The sequence below is a fragment of the Colius striatus genome, chromosome 3 (assembly GCF_028858725.1).
Source record: "Colius striatus isolate bColStr4 chromosome 3, bColStr4.1.hap1, whole genome shotgun sequence".
NCBI lineage: Eukaryota > Metazoa > Chordata > Aves > Coliiformes > Coliidae > Colius > Colius striatus.
The window spans coordinates 24,073,148-24,089,144 of NC_084761.1; the positions used below are offsets into that span (position 1 = coordinate 24,073,148).

Genomic DNA, 15,997 nt, shown 5'->3' on the forward strand with positions numbered 1-15,997 from the left:
TAAGATCTCCCTCCCCCATCCCTCCTTTCTTCCCAGGCCCAGCTCACTGCTCCTGATATCTCTACCTCCTCCCCCCTCAACGGCTCAGGGGCCAGGGAATGGGGAATGTGGTCAGTCTCTCACAGATGGGCTCTGCTGCTTCTGTCTTCTCACAGATGAGGATGACTCCTGCCATTCTTCCCCTGCTCCAACACGGGGTTCCTCCCCCGGAACACAGTCCTTAATGATGTCTCTGGTGTGGGTTGTTCCCAACAGCTGCAGCTTCTGCCGATACGGGTTCCCTCACACCGAACGCAGTCCTTGGTGAATATCTCTGGCTTGGATTCTTCACCACAGTTGCAGTTTCTGCAGTTAATGGGTCCCTTCCTCGGGACACAGCCTGCTCTGGCCATAGTTTTAAAGAAGAAAATCACTGCCCCTGTCTCGGGGTCTGCAGTGAAGTGATTGGGTTCCCCCCACGGGACACAGCCTCCTCCAGCCATAGTCACTGTCCCTGGTTTGGGGCCTTTAATGAAGTGAATCGCTGCTCCTGGTCTGGGGCCAGCTTTAGCAAAATGAGTCTCTACCGCTGATGCGGGGTCTTTAAAGAAATGAAAATAAATCTCAGCTTCACCAGTCCTTTCCATAGAATGCAGGGGAGTCTCTGCTCCAGCACACCTCCTCCTCTCTTTCATCACTGACCTTGGAGTCCTCATGGTTGTTTCTCTCACTGTTCCTACTCCTTGCACCGCCACCAGCCAGAAGGAAAAGAAAGGGCAGAAGAAGAAAAAGATGGAGGAAGATAGAGGAAGAAACCTCCTCTTCCAGCTTCTTCTTAAAAAGTGATCGTGGAGGCATCTAATTGGCTCCGCCCCAGAAGTGGGTCTGACTCAGAGCTGGGGAGAGTTGCGAGCAACTTCTTACGGGAGCCATCTTTACAGCTCCTTCCCCCTTACCAGAAAAGGCTGTCATGTCAAACCATGACACCCAGCCGGGCCGGAGGTGGGGGAAAGTCTGAGAACTCTTTGCTGTGTCTTCACTGCAACCCCCTCCCCCTGTTGCCAAGAAAAAATGGCTTCTTGCTAAACCATGACAAGCATGTTTCAGATACAGTAGTGTGGAATCTTATGCAGTGTGAGGCAGGAAAGATTTAGATCTTGAAACTGAAACAAAGTTATAAAAACTAGTTTATGTATTTTATGGGCTGCTACCAGCATATAGAACATTTTATTGGTCAATCACCTTAACATTTAACTTCTAAAAGCAATTTGGTTTACATACCAACTTCTGTGAATTTTTAATCTAGCAGTAAGATTGATACAACTGCTGCTCAGTACAGCTCAGCTTTTATTCTTAAAAGAAGCATACTCATGTTTAAAACAGCTGGATACAAGTCCTGGACCAGAAGAGGGTGGCTGCAGAGGGGTGATGGGAACACAGGAGAGCTGGCTCTGCCTTGGGTACAACACTTCTGGTACTGCCAGAGCGGTGCTGGACATTCCATGCATGTTTCCTCCTCCTGTTCTGCACCTGCGTAGAGCTAGATACAACCAAACCCCATGTAATAAATTTTGCACCAACATGAATTTTACAGCTTATCCATGGTGTATGAAGACAAAAACCTTGCATGTCTAATAATAGCCAGGTTGCAAATCATATCTCTGTGGACTGCCAGGCAAACGGAGAGGAGACTATCTTTTCTGTGTGTTCAAATGCTGCTACTCCCTGCTCTACATTGATACATACATGTAGATACTATATGTGGGAAAGACTGAGGTTCAGAAATGTTTGCACAAACAACACTGCCTAGCTCCCTGGGGCTGTGGGATGAGCAGGACTCTGAACAGGAAGTGTGCAAAGGTAGAGTGTATGTCACAGCAGTGATGACACAGTCCTGTGTACTTACACAGCAAGCCATATTTGTGCCCAAATGCTAAGTGCATTTGTCTATTCTTACTAGTTGGCTCAACTGTCCACTTCATTCATCTATACAATACTTCTCTGGTGCAGCAGTTGTAAAAAGCTTACTGTGTACCCAAGCCATCTTGTTCTGCATCAAAAACGTGAAAGAAATTGAGCAGTTATCGAACAGTGGATATTCTTTCTAGCACAGTTGGTTCCTGTTAGCAGTTCTAAGTGTAAGGAAGCTTATAGTTTCAGTGCTGTGGCTGTTAAGAGGAAACCAAGTTTCAGTCCAGTGGTTTTCTTTAGCTCTGCATTTGCTGAAATTCATTACTTGTTTTGTTTTATTGATGATATTTTCAAGGAATCACAGAACCATTATGGTTGGAAAATAACTATAAGATCATCAAGTCCAACCACTAACCTAATGCTGGCAGGAAAAATAAAGCTGTTGAATGTGGTAGTCCTTAGCTGCACTGAACCTGGGAGAGTCATCAGCTCATAGGCATAGAATTTTATAACTCAGTACTGATCCTTTGAGGCCTTTAACAAAGGAGTGTAAGTTCATTAAGGAGGATAAAACTCTATATGTCTGGTTTTCTACCTTTTCTACCTTTTTGCACCTTGACCTGAAAGATGCCAATTATTTTCTGTTCCAAAGGAAGCCTGTGGAAGATCTGCACATTGAAAAGTGCACAGTCTGCACTCGAGCAGTGTCTCGCACAGGAGAGGTGGGTCAGAAGAGCAGTACTGCCCTATGGTCCCTCATTTGTATTTATCAACTGCTGAGAGACTTGACTACTGAGCGCAGAGTCCTTTGGAGCATTAAGACAAAAGACATCTCAAAAGGACAAGGAAAATCATTAATCATAAAGATGTTTATGTTAGGGTTTTTTTCTGCTGAGTTTTGCAATGCTGGAATAACCAAATCTGGTTTGAGATTTGGGTTTTTTTTTAATTTAAGGGCTGTGACACTATTCATTTTCATTCAAACCTAAATCTTGAAACAGTGGTTTTTCAAGGATTGCACCATCTCCTTGCGTTATTAATTCAGTGGCAGGGAACTGAGAGAAAAGAAATCCATCTCAGTTGCAACTTTTTTACTGTCAAAGAGACAGCAGGTGTGGTAAATCCCACAGGGCGTTCAAGGGCCGTGAAAATGATTTGCTTCAAGCTCTTCTAGTGCAGGACCATGTTTGAATATCGGCTAACCACTCCCTGGTGTTCTGTCTTCATGATAGAACCAAAGTAAGGGAATCATGGCTTCTGTGAGTCCACTGTTGATTTCTCAAATAAGTAGATGTGCACTGGGGATGCAGTCATCTACATACTTCCAGAAAATTACAGCAGGTTTTTTGGGTTGTTTTTTGATATAAAGACATGCTGAAACCTTAGCATACACTGTAAGATGTTCAAACCTTTGGAATAATTTGTCTCTACTGAAAAACCTTTTTCACTGTTTCAAAGCTAGTATTTAAAAAGCCATTTGTTGTTGTTCACTGGGTAACAATGTTCAGAGGGCAAAGGAAGGAAGTTGAGAAAAAGCACTTTTTGGCCATAGATGTTACAAAAAATAATGCACCAGTCTTGGAACAGGGTTCTAGCTCTGTCTGCCACATACCTGGTGGCAGTGAGAGGTTAGTGATTGGACTTGATGATCTTTAAGGTCTTTTCCAACTGTAATGATGCTATAAATAAATATATAAGAACAGTTATATACTGAAACCACTTTCCAACCTCCTGAGAAGTGTATCCCTTAAATATCTTGTCATCTGTCTCTTGCCTTAGATTGCAAGTTTTCTTAGTCACAGACTCTTTTTATTCTTTGCTTTTTGTCTAAAAATCACTTTGATAATACAAGTAATGCAGCTACAGCTTACCCCAAGGCCGTACGAATTCATCACCATACTAGTGGCTGCAGCAAGGCTTATTCAGGGCTTTTTCAGATGATGAGTTAGCCATCCATTCCACTGCTAATGGAATTGAGTAACATTTTCACAATCAACAAATAAAAACACACTGCAGACAGATCTAGAAATCAGAGCAATTAACTGTAAAACATGATACCAAAATTGGGCCTACCGCCATCCCCATCTTCAGTCACATCATGAAGGCACAGTCTGGCAAAAAGAGAAAAATGAGGGTGGAAGTGGGACTCTATTTCATTAGTTTCTTTTGCAGTACGTCTGCCTTTTTATTATTTGTTCAGTCTGGAAGATGCCAACGCAACTACGTGACTGATTTATGGGGATTATGCTTACAAAATAAAAGAAAAGCAGTTGGTTGCCAGTGTATATCTAATTCCTCATGGAATAACAATGCATTATCTATTTCTGATTCCAGTTAATTTTTCTGTGCAAACTACAATGCTTGTACATGGCAGAAGTGTTACTCCCTATTTAAAAAATCGTATTTGACAGTATGATCAATTAAAAAAAAATTCTCTTTAGGAGATTCCTTCTGATACTTTAGAGTCCTGTAGATGACTTAGTGTTGCTTCTTAAAGAGTATTTTCATAATTAGGAATAAATCCTAAATACCCTTTTATTTTACAAAAATTACCCTATAGTATGTTTGAAAAGACAGGTAATGGAGAGGACAAAGAAGGCAGCGGTGACTCTGAAGAGTAAGGCTCCACAGATTCATACCCAAGTCAGTAAATTCATGTGGCAGAGGCCAAGCTGTGCTATACAGAGGTAACAGGTTAGGTCTGGGAGCACCAGTGGCATTTTTGTGGAGCTAATTAACCACACAGCTCTACATGAAGCTCCCATTCACTTTCCCTTTCAATGTTAGCACTCTTGGGAATGACCCAAGTGTCTCTGCTCCCATTTTAATGCCAACTTGGACCAAAAATAACTCAGATTTTTCTTTGATAGAAGTCTAATGGTTCTGGAAAGCACACTGAAAAAAAATTAGCATTTATATAAAAATACTTTTTTTTTTTCAATGGCGTAGAACATTTATCATTGTACTTTCTCACTGCCTTCATTACAGGTAAAAGAAATGTTGAAAATGTAATTCTGAAAACACCCTAAAACCAAGATGGATGCTAAAATGTGCCTGAGTTTGGAATGTAAACTGGTTTGAAATTTAAGCTATGAAAAATATAATTTTACATCAGGAAAGTACTTCATCTTACTTACTAAGGTAGTTTATGGACTGTTGTGCTCAGTTCTCCACCACTTAATCAGATATATTCAGAGTGCTCTGAGATACCAGAATAGGCCGGAAATGTCTGAGCAAATAAAGAAAAAAAAAAAAAAAAGAGGCTAAGGAATTTGGTAAATAGTGATGACCCAGGTGGAAAGCAATAACCTGCAGAAGTCTGCATGGTATAAACAGTGAGGATGGATAAAAATATTTAATATAATGCAGAGAGATGTAGTGTAGGCTGAATGATGTAAGTGATGTAGTGTAGGCTGAATAGCCATTAAAAGTCCAGAACAGAAGCTAATATCCAAAAGGAAGTTAAAGGATTATGTAAGTCGTAAAAAATTAGATTTGGCAAAAGGGTATGAAATATGTTATTGGAAGGAATATAATATTGGCAGGGAATTTGCACTAAGATATGTTCTCAGTCTCTTACAGCACGATCAAATGCAGAGCTCAGTTTAGTTCCTGCCTGTCTGTTGGAGTCTGTAAGTGTAGAATTTGGCCAGCTGTGATATTGATCTGTGTAGATCTAGTTTCTGTGATCTTACCTTTTACTTGCCTTTTAGAAATGTAAACACTTATGCAAAACCAGGAAAGCTGTATAAATCTTGTTTATTTAAAATCTGATGAACAAGAAGTGCAGGTGAGTCGTAGCTTGTCCAGCTCCAGAGATTACTGACCTTGAATAAAAAAAATAAGGCTGAATTTTGTTCATAAGGCTACACTCACAAACTGAGATTGATGTGTACAGCACTGACACCTCATTTTTACTTTATTTCATAAAGAAATCAGATATCTTTCATGTCCCTATTTGCCTTTGTCAGTCCAGCAATTAAACTGAAAGAGGATAAATTTAGGTTGAACGTAAGGAATTTTTCACAAAAAGGGCGGTGATACACTGGAAGAGGTTGCCAATAGAAGCTGTAAATGTTTCATCGTTGGAAGTGCTCTAAGTCAGGTTGGACAGGGCTTTGAGCAACCTGATCTAGTGAAAGATATCCCTTCCTGTGACAGGGGATTGGACTAGAAGATCATTGAAGATCCATTCCAATCCAAACCATTGTGGTATTCTGTGGTCAATCTAATGGCATTTGGACTTGCTGGCCAGTTTCGTTCCAATGTGACAGATAGGAAGAATTCTCAAAGACAGTTACATTCCTGCAGGCTTCCTGGAGTTTAGCATGGGGTAATGTGTGTACACAAAGCAGTGCCTGTGGTGAAGCAGAGGTTTCAGAGCAAGCTTTGCATTTATCCTTCACTTTGACCTGCCCCTGGCTAATTGTGCTTTGTCTTGGAGCTAGTGATAGCATGAACTGTCCCTCTTTGATCTAGATGGGATGTGTGGGGCAGAGCAGGAAAGGGTGGAGAAGCTTTGGAAACCCGATGGCAATGGTAGGACCTAGGCAACAGTTTGAAAGGGAGTACAGGCTATTGCACTGTGGAAATAGTAATTTGGGAGATAAATCTCTAGGAAATGAGGTTTTATGGAATAAATTTCTTAGTTTGTATGCAAGCCATGGTTGTAAAGGTAGACCTGAAATGTAAATTGCAACTCTAAAACCATTGGCATTTTGGACAGAGTAACATAACCACTGACAAACTTACCAGAGTGGAGCAGATGTAGTGACCCAGCTGTACCTTTCTGTGCCTTCAGGTGAGGCCATTATGTTCTCTGCTGAGAGATTAGGTGTAGAAGTTCTTCCAGTGTTGAACCTTCTAGATTATATTAAGCGTTCAGTGGCTGCACAGAGCCACATGCTGTCAACAGTGGGGTAAAAAGAGCCCTAAGCAGCAGAACCAGGCACTGTGTGGTGGGTAAGGGAGAACAAGCTTTGCTGCAGCAGAAGCTCATGGCCAGCCTTTGTGGCAGACTGTCTTGCTTGGAGAGTAGCCCCTATCCTCCAGACAAGATTAGCTTGCTGTGCCCATTGGCAGTAGTGAAAGTGAAAGCTAAAGCTGGAGCTGGTGTGTGAGGAGGCATGAAATAAGAAGCAAATATGTTGTTGATAATGAATGGGGTTCTAAGAACTTTGTTGATCTCTCTTCTTTCTGAGATGGATAATTAAAATTTTGCACCATTAGACTGAATAGCCATGCCATTATTTTAACTTCTATGACAAAGTATTGTGCAATTACCAAACAAGATCTGAAGCTGTAAAAGTCTGGGTTGTATAATGATGGGGTGCAGAGGTACAAGTGCTTTGCATCTGAGAGTAGTGCTTGAGCCTGAGTTTTTGGGGCCTGACATTTACTGGTAGCTAAACAAGTGTCTACATGAATCAGTGAACAGCTCTGACAATTTATCTACTGCTGATGGGATGCACTGGAGACAAGCCAGACTAAGGAGGCACAGCAAAGTGGCCCAGAGGTGAACTACAGCAGAACCTGAACTGCTTTGTCACCCTGTGCTCAGAGCCGAGGCAGCTGTTTGTGGAGAGTGCATGACTTTGTGATACAGCTGCCTGAATGTTTGCATTGTGGCTAATAAACCTCAGTTTCCCACTGCACTTGCTCCTCAACAGTCACCAGATCACAAGATTTTAACTGGATAAATATATAGACATTTTAATTGCATTTTAGTGTCATTTTCTTTTTTACTTTGCGTTCTGTTATGCTTTGATAACTTACCTCTTCATACTTGGTGTTAAAGTGTTAGGCAAAAATTCAAGAACCAACAAGTTTTCGATTTAATCCTGTCTGACCCAAATCCAGGGAAAAATAGCATATGCAGCATGCTATAGGATGTTTATTAGTTCTGTTTCAATTGGCCTGGGGGTTTTTTGACCTTTAATTAAAACAAATCCATGATTTTATTTTTGTTAACTGCAGAATAACGAGATCATTTAGCTGTTTGGTAATAATAACCTCTTTCATCAAAGTATAGTTTAATTAAGAGCTAATAATGCAGAATTTCTTACAGAATTTGGAAAACAGCATGCTAATTACTTTATTAAATACTGCTGGCACCAAGTATTTAAAACCTTCAGCTTAGCCTGCCATAATTAGCTTATTCTCATTAGCTGCAGTCTCAACCTCCAAGAAGCAAGAAGCTGGTGAAGGAAGTTAGAAATATTACTTAAATCCTTTGGTTGTACAAATGATTTACCTAGATGAAAGACCCTAATTACTTGAAAATGTATAATTGGACCATCATCAAGATCATTATTCTATGCGATAGTAAAAAAAACCCCTCCAAATGAAGACCCAGTGATGTCTTCTGATAGTGTTCTGATGAAAAAACTTCCAGTTGAAATGTTCTTGAGACAGCAAAGTGACTACTTACACTTTTAGTATCCTTTATTAGACCCCAAATTCAGATGCCTAGTTGTAGCATCTGTACACATAAAGTTCTGTCTCCTGATGTAACTAAAATCATGTATAGTGTTTCTTATATTGAACACTGGAAAACCGAGATGCACATAATAGGGCTTCAGCCTGTTATCTCTTCTAATTGACATTTTGAAGAGAAGACGAGTTACACAGTTAATTCGTGGAAATTGGAATTCATGGAAAAGACTCATAGTGACTTCTTCAGCTGGCAAGTATGGGCCTTAATATGGTAGGGAGTCAGGTAAGATACTCAGGTGAGTGGATCTGGCAAACAGTCCAAATTAATTCAGGCAATCAATGGGAGCTTTGCCTGTCTTGCACATTAAAGAGCTGGGCTCTAAGGCATCCCTGTTTGATAACTCAAATCTGCAATTACTGCAAGTAATTTTTAAGTAATTGAAACTAGATACTTTGTTTGACCTCCAAGGAATTTTTGCACACATTCTGTTGTTTAAATTCCATCATGTTATATGGCTCTTTGTAAATGGGTATCTTGCTGGCATATGACACTTTTGAAATTTTACTTCTTTTGAAGGACATGGTACACTGATCAAAACCTGTGTTTTTAACTGAAAGAATAATTTGTTTCTTGAAGCTGCTGTTATCTTAATAAACAGGTTGTGTGTGTGTGTCATCTGCCCCTCCACTCTACCTCTTTTAATTTTCTTTTGCAAGGTAGCAGAAATAGTTGTCTTCAGCTCACCTGGAGTCTGTTACTTTATAAACTGGAATATTCATATTTTCAGCAGTTTAGCTTTTCCGTCCCTGTTTCATTAGTTTGTTTTTGCCAGATTATGTCTCCTTGAACGCCTTGTGTCCACCAAGCTGCAGAGCAGTGTCCTTTCCCCACTTGCACAGTTCAGGGTCAATTTATAATTTATGGTTTCTCACAGCTAAACACTTGCAGGAAAAGATGAAAATTTTCTTCTCTTTCTCTCTCTGTAATGTCAACTCTGTTAAGAGAGTGCAGAGTCAAAGAAAATCTAAGCATTCTTCTCTTCTTTGTCTGAAGGATATTTGAAGTATTTTTTCAGATACACCCAGTATACCCAAAGCAATTATTCTTTCTCCTGCATAGATTAAATGTTTATGGTAATGGGTGTCAAAATGCTAATCTTGCAAATCCAGGAAGGATAGACATTGAATTTTAATGATGTTCCAAAATACATAATTTATCATGAGGGAAACATTTTTCCTCAGAAGCAAAATAGCCTGTCTAATAAAATAATGATTCGCAGCCATTTGGGATGGTTGGTCATTTGAGACTGTCTCTAAATGCCCCAAATTCTTGTCCACGGCCTTCTGGCCCCCCAATCATTGCTGCAGTTTCTTGAGCTCCTGTCATTACTCTGTCAGTGCTTCTCCCTTTCAGACCCCTAAACACTGCTGCTACAATGTTTCTCATGGATCCTCACTGCTCTCTTCTCTAGGCAGTGTGTCTACCCTCCTCCTTTTTCTGCCATCAACCTCAGCAGTACCAGGACAAACCTGGGACTGATGGCCTCTGTTATGTGCCATGCCTTGCCTTGTAGTTTCTCTAAGTTTAGGGACTGTCATATAAGAAATGAGAATGCAAATCTCAAAATATATCTAGGAAATTTCAAATATTGATTGTCAGACTTTGAAGAGAGGCACAGTACTCTAAAGACTGCAGTTTTTAAAGGTGCAAGCCTTACTTAGACATGTATATATTATGTTCCTCATTTCCCTTTTCTGTTTCCTCTCCAACTATCTTTGGTTTTCTTTTTGTTTTTCTTTTTTGTTTTTTGTTTTTTTTTTTTTTAACATTATAAGCAAGTGAATTTGCAGTGTGGATAGAACCTTCAGAATAAGTCAGATTCTGCAGAAAGGAAGGTTTCAGGGAGGCAAGTGGTTTGCATATATCTGCACAGGCAGCTTCAGTTGCAGGACTCTCTTCTCAGAGTATAGGTGTGCTCAGGAAAGGAAAATGATGTCACAAAAATCTCCAAAGTTAAAGGGCATCACATCAGTTACAGCTCCTTAGCCCTGTATATAAAGAACTCTGTTCAGAACTTAAAATGGCTTTAGTTCTGTTTCTTCCCTTGCTTGCAGGAGTTAAACTAAAGAGGGACTTTGGCACAGAAAATGAAAACTATTTCTGCATAAGAACTCTCATAAAGGGGCTATACGTGCTTTCTCATTACGCTTTCTATTAATTTGTTTTACCTTTTCAGAAGTTCCTTACCTTTATTAAAGAGCTAGGAGAGCATTAGAAGTTTTTCTCAAAAGGAAAGTAATTTCCAGTTTAATGGCTCCTTGGATAGTATTGTTAGATGTAAAATAGTAAAGCAAGTGTTGAGAGCTGAGTTCTACTTCCCCCCAAAAAAAGGAGGAGGAGAGAGGCTTTTTGGAAATCATGAAGGTGGCCTCTCTTTTGTTACCGACATGAAAGCATGTACTGATTTGAAGTTTAAGATGTTAATGCTGCAGTGTTCTGAGGTTATGTCTGTCTGCTTCATGATTTAGTTAAAATCCATGTGATTATAAATAAAATTAACAGTGTTGTGAACTACTTCACTTTTTAAGGGGTTAAGTTACTTAGCATCTTTCGAGTGGGAAAATAGTCATAAATATGTTGATATGACTACAGAAAGAAGTTGTAGTTCCTGTTTGGTGATGGAGAGTTCAATAAAACATTCTTAATTTATTTGTTTGATCAGCCAAGGTGTTTGAATATTTTTGTTGACCCTGAAGAAATTGCTACTATCTGTTTGCTGAAGACAAGTTGACCCTTGTGACTTCTCTGTGACAGACTATAAAGTGAAATCATGTGAGGAGACATTTGAAGAGAGGAGGCAGGATGGTTTCTTGGCTATGGAAATGGGAAGCAAATGTGGTGTTTAAGTTCTATACTAGGTTTTACTGCTGATTTACTTGAACGAGAGCTTTTGACAGCCCTTTCATCTGTCTGTGCCTCTGTCCCATCTGTAAGATGAGAAAATAAATAAATAAAGCTGTTTCCTTTCAAAGCAATTTTTTTATTTCTTAATAAAAAGTGATAAGAAGAGTTAAATATTATAGTTGTCAAGAGGGAAAGAGGGCATCGATACAAAGGCAGGAGTTTTCATACATTTCCACTGTGTGAATATTTCAGTTAAGGAATAATTCTTGTGGTTCTTTTTGTTCTATTTGTGATCTCAGAATCACAAATTTTCAGTCTGTTGAGATCCCATTGGCAATCATAACAGCTTATATTTTCTGAGCTATTTTGTCATAAATGTAATAGCATTAACTTATGAGATGATGCTGATTAATCAACTGAGAATCTGGCTTTCTTTAAAACACATGTGATTTCTTATATTCCTTTCATTACAGTATAAACTTGTCAAATGCAAGGAGTGAAGGAACTCTCCTGAACTCTGTCAGGATAATTTTTATCAGTTCCTTTGATAGTAACAAAGCCTTTTTATGAGATTATTTTGGACTGTTGATGCACAAGAGGCTTTTTATCATACATTAAATTATCATACATTAATGTGTCACACATTAAATTAATTTCTGGCCAAAGGAGTTTTCAAACCTCGTATGTAAGCTAGGAAGAGTTGAAAAGAAAGCACTTAGTTGTAGCTATGTAGATGAAAGTGATTATGGAGCCAGCCATTTATTTCCCTTATGGTACCTGTGGAAGTATAACATATGTACTAAATTAATTTATAAGCATATGAAGACTTTACTAAACAGTGTTTAAATATAATCTTCACTACTAATGTATTTATGTAATATCTCATACAGATACCCAGAGGGCTTGTCCATAAACCAATCATAAAACATACATAAAATATCACCAGCTTACCTTCAGTATATAAAACAGCATGTAGAAATTAAATTCCAGACTTTTCGTCCCTCTGCTTTTCTCTTTCTGTCTTTCTGATAGAAACTCACAGTAATAGGCCCTGCCATCTGCTATGATATATTTTTCAAGAGTTTTAACATTTTGTTTTTAGAACCTGAAAGATGAGTAAAATGTCAAGTCACCCAGAAAATAATCATAGGCATGACAACTCAAATGTTATCTTAGCTTGTCTGTACAAAAAGTGATTCACAGCAGGTCTGTGCCCTCCCTCTTTGCAGACGGAGCAGGCGAGCAGGTATGCTGTTGCTATTAGCTGGTGTATTTTCAAACACCACCACAGGGCTTTAGCAGAACATCTCCTCTTGATTTTAATAAGAGTAGTGTGGCAAAAAAAACAATGGCAGCACTTTCAAAGTTTATTCTGTAGGAGGTGAACTTCAAATTTCTTTTAGAGTTTCATACTTGAGTGTTATTTGGAGTGTCTTTGTATGACTGCTGGCCTAAATAAAATGGAGCCACCAGGCAGTCATTGAGGCGGGAAGGTGGTAACTACACTAGCAAAATTAATTCCCAGTGAAGAAGTAAACTCTAGGTTGCATATGGGCTTTTTACTACTCTTTTTTCTCCTCTAATTTGAATGCTGGAGTTTGTAGCTCTCCTGTCAGCTCTATAGCTGTAGTTTTCCAGAGTCGTACAGCAAAGATCTCCTTCCAGATAGTGTTCCTCTGGTGTTTCAAGATGCCATTCCTGTACTATTTTTCAATCATGCTGAACTAGACTGGAAATAAGAAGGTACAGGATAAGACCTATATTCAAAGAATGCTCACAGTTCTTAACAGAGTTTGGAGAGAAAGAACTGTGCAGCCCATTCATACAACCTTGCTGTCAAGTTACATTGAGGATCTCTTTCATTCAATGATATGTACTGTTAACATAAGAAGTGTATAGCCTTATCATTTGCCTCCTACATTTTTAACCATGCAAAGATAAGATTATTTAATTCAGTAGGTTCCCAGCAGCTCAGGAATGGTTTTCATAATAAATCCTCTGCAGAATTGCTACCTTTCATTAGAATAAGAAGTCTCCTTGGTGATCTTTGCACTCTCAGCCTCTGCAAAAGCCCTCATTATAGTATTGCAAGATTTTTCTCTTAATATTCCACTTCAGAAGTCTCTGGCTTGTCTTCAGTTATCCCCATTCTGTGCTTCATTTTGCTCATTCCTTTAGAAAGTCACTTGTTCACAAGACATTTTTCAGGCTTTCCAGTGAAATAAGATGGTTTTTACCTTAGTAATACTATTCTTTGAAACTGCCTATACTTTTAGTTTTGGAGCTAAATTGCTGAAGAAGACAGTGAGAGAGACAAGTTACTTTGAGATGTGAGGACTTTAAGAACCAGGAGAAAGAAAAGTGATGGTTCTTTCACAGATTTTGTTTTGTGGTTAATACATATTTGATGAACATGCCTAGGCGTAATGTTCTGGACCACTGAAATGGCAAACAAGGCAAGCACTATCGATGACTCAGAATTGAAACCACTTTCATAAGCCACATCAGCAAAACTCAAATTTGCAACCTGACAGGGACAGGGACAAATGACTGTCTCCTGTTGCTGCAGATCGGCTCCCTTAAGCTCCTCAGTCTCTCAGTGAGGCCAGGTAAAAATACTCAGCTCTGGAAAGGAACTGTTGGGAAAGAAAGCACAGAGCAGGGACAGATACCACCAACTGTGGTCTGTGGCCACCTCTTACTGGGAATTGGAGCTCCACTGGGTCTTTCTTGTACTGTGGGCCTCTCTTGATGCTAGTGTGCAGAGTAGCCTCTGCTACTGTCACCCTTTTGCTTGATTTTGTCATTGTAAAATTGTAGGTACGACAGTGTAAGGAAACAGGCTTTGACACAGTTTGCAGATGGAGATCATACTTTTTTTTAGAACTGATCTAAAGGAGCCCTGGAAAAGACCTGAGGAAGAGCTTGGTGCCCAGAAGTTTCTCTGATAAGGTGGATATCATCTCCATCTGTGAAATGGGCCATATTTTAAGGAACTGTAACTTGACCATGTTGCACCTATGTCTAAAGCTGGACTTGACTTCCGTGCAAACATTTTGTTGTCATTGGCATTCTAGTTAAAATAAAACCAATTGTAAACAGATTATATCATGAAAATGTCCAAAGAAACTGTAATTGAAATTACTGGCTCATCTTTCTCAGGGCACTGAATTTTCATTGAATTTCAATAGTGGGAAGCCTACTAGACCTTTAAACCTTTGAAAATCCTCAGTGATTTTAATCTTTTTGTGCTTTTAAATATATTCTCTTTTTATAACATCCTTAGAGTTACTCATTTCTGACAATAGAAATGCTTTTAGTCACTTGATTAAAATAATGGTGCTATAATATATGTTGATTTTGGAGCTTCTTTGATGACCTTTGAGGTATAAATATACATCTCACTTTCTTTCAAAGGTACTGCATGAGTGCCTGTCTCCAAATGTGTGTGGATTTGCTGTAGCTGGCCACACACTTCTGATGGGCTGTATACAGTGTCACCAGTCTCCAGAGAGTCCACTCTGCTCATAAATGACCAACCATCAAGTGCTCATTTGAAGGCAGGCTGTTTAGGGGAATGTACACTCCAAGTCTCATTTTAGAGGAGACTTTTTGCTCTTCTGTTTTGTTCTTGCTTTGCAAAGTTATATTTTGCTTTGGAAAATAAGGTTTCTTCGTTACAGCTGGAAAATGGAACAGAGTGATCAATGGCAGAGTTTAAGAGTTTGGGAGATAATTCCCGAAAATAGTATGTAAAGCTTGGAAGTAACAAATCAAGAAGAGCATATTGAAATGAAAGAGTGAAGCTGTATCTGTTGAATAATAGCTTCCCCTTTTCTTCCTGCGTACTGCTTTTTTTTTGTTTGAGCTAATTTAGTGCAAGTACATGTATGCTGACAGCCAGTATGTTGTCTGAGAAATGAGTCAGAATTTGGGGGAATTTAGGATTAAGTTTTTTGATGCAGAGTAGGCTTTGTCTAGGTACTTTCTATCTTTATAGATTTTTTTTTTCTTTGCCAGTGATTTTGAAACATGGCTAAAATGCTGCTTGTGTAGTTGACCTGATCTAGAAAAAAATGATTTGAATAGTCACTGTTCACCCTCGTGAATGAAACAGTGGTAAGGGGCACAAGAGATCCGAATTTCATTCCTGGCTGTGTCCCAGTTTTACTGAGTCATTAGTGAAAGCTCTTTCTCCAGTGTGTGCCTTTGTTTTCTTATCTCATGATTCAGAGAGTAAACCAGTATTTAACAGTTGGTCATGTTTATGAGGAAAATGATGAAGTTTGCATGCTATCTTTAATTTGTAAATGGTAATGAAAGTATCTGCTGTTTCTTGGTCATAAAGAACTGTTTTTAAATAGCAAAACCAAATGAAAATACATTTACCTGTAAAAATGTTTATATTGTTCTATTAAATTTCTATGTCAGGTGTGTTTTCTACAGATATGTTTATATGGTGGGTTGTTTTTTTTCAGGCCCTGCTTGACACTCAGAATCTTTTGAGAGCTCAGATCACAAATTTTACTTTCAACCTGGGATTTTCGGGGAAATTTTATCACACGGGTAAGAATGAAATACTAAAATCACTTTAATTTTGATTATGTTATTTGTAGTATGAGGAAAGTAAGAATGGTACAGACTAAGGATCTGAGTAGACAGGTGCTTTCTTTGTAACAGGATAAGTAAAAAAACAAATTGTTCTTTCTTCAAGGTTTCTTTGGGACATACATTTGTGTGATTTACTGTATCAGGTTTTTTTCTTCT

General features: G+C 38.9%; 1 protein-coding gene across 2 annotated transcripts in view; it reads left to right on the forward strand.

Annotated features, from left to right (window-relative positions):
• LOC104562333 (bifunctional heparan sulfate N-deacetylase/N-sulfotransferase 3) overlaps positions 1-15,997 on the forward strand; it is a 60,307-nt gene that overhangs the window by 7,982 nt on the left and 36,328 nt on the right. For both annotated transcript variants that reach the window (XM_061992626.1, XM_061992628.1), the window contains exon 2: positions 15,709-15,796. In XM_061992626.1, the coding sequence (XP_061848610.1) occupies positions 15,709-15,796 (88 nt within the window). The remainder of the gene's footprint in view (positions 1-15,708; positions 15,797-15,997) is intronic.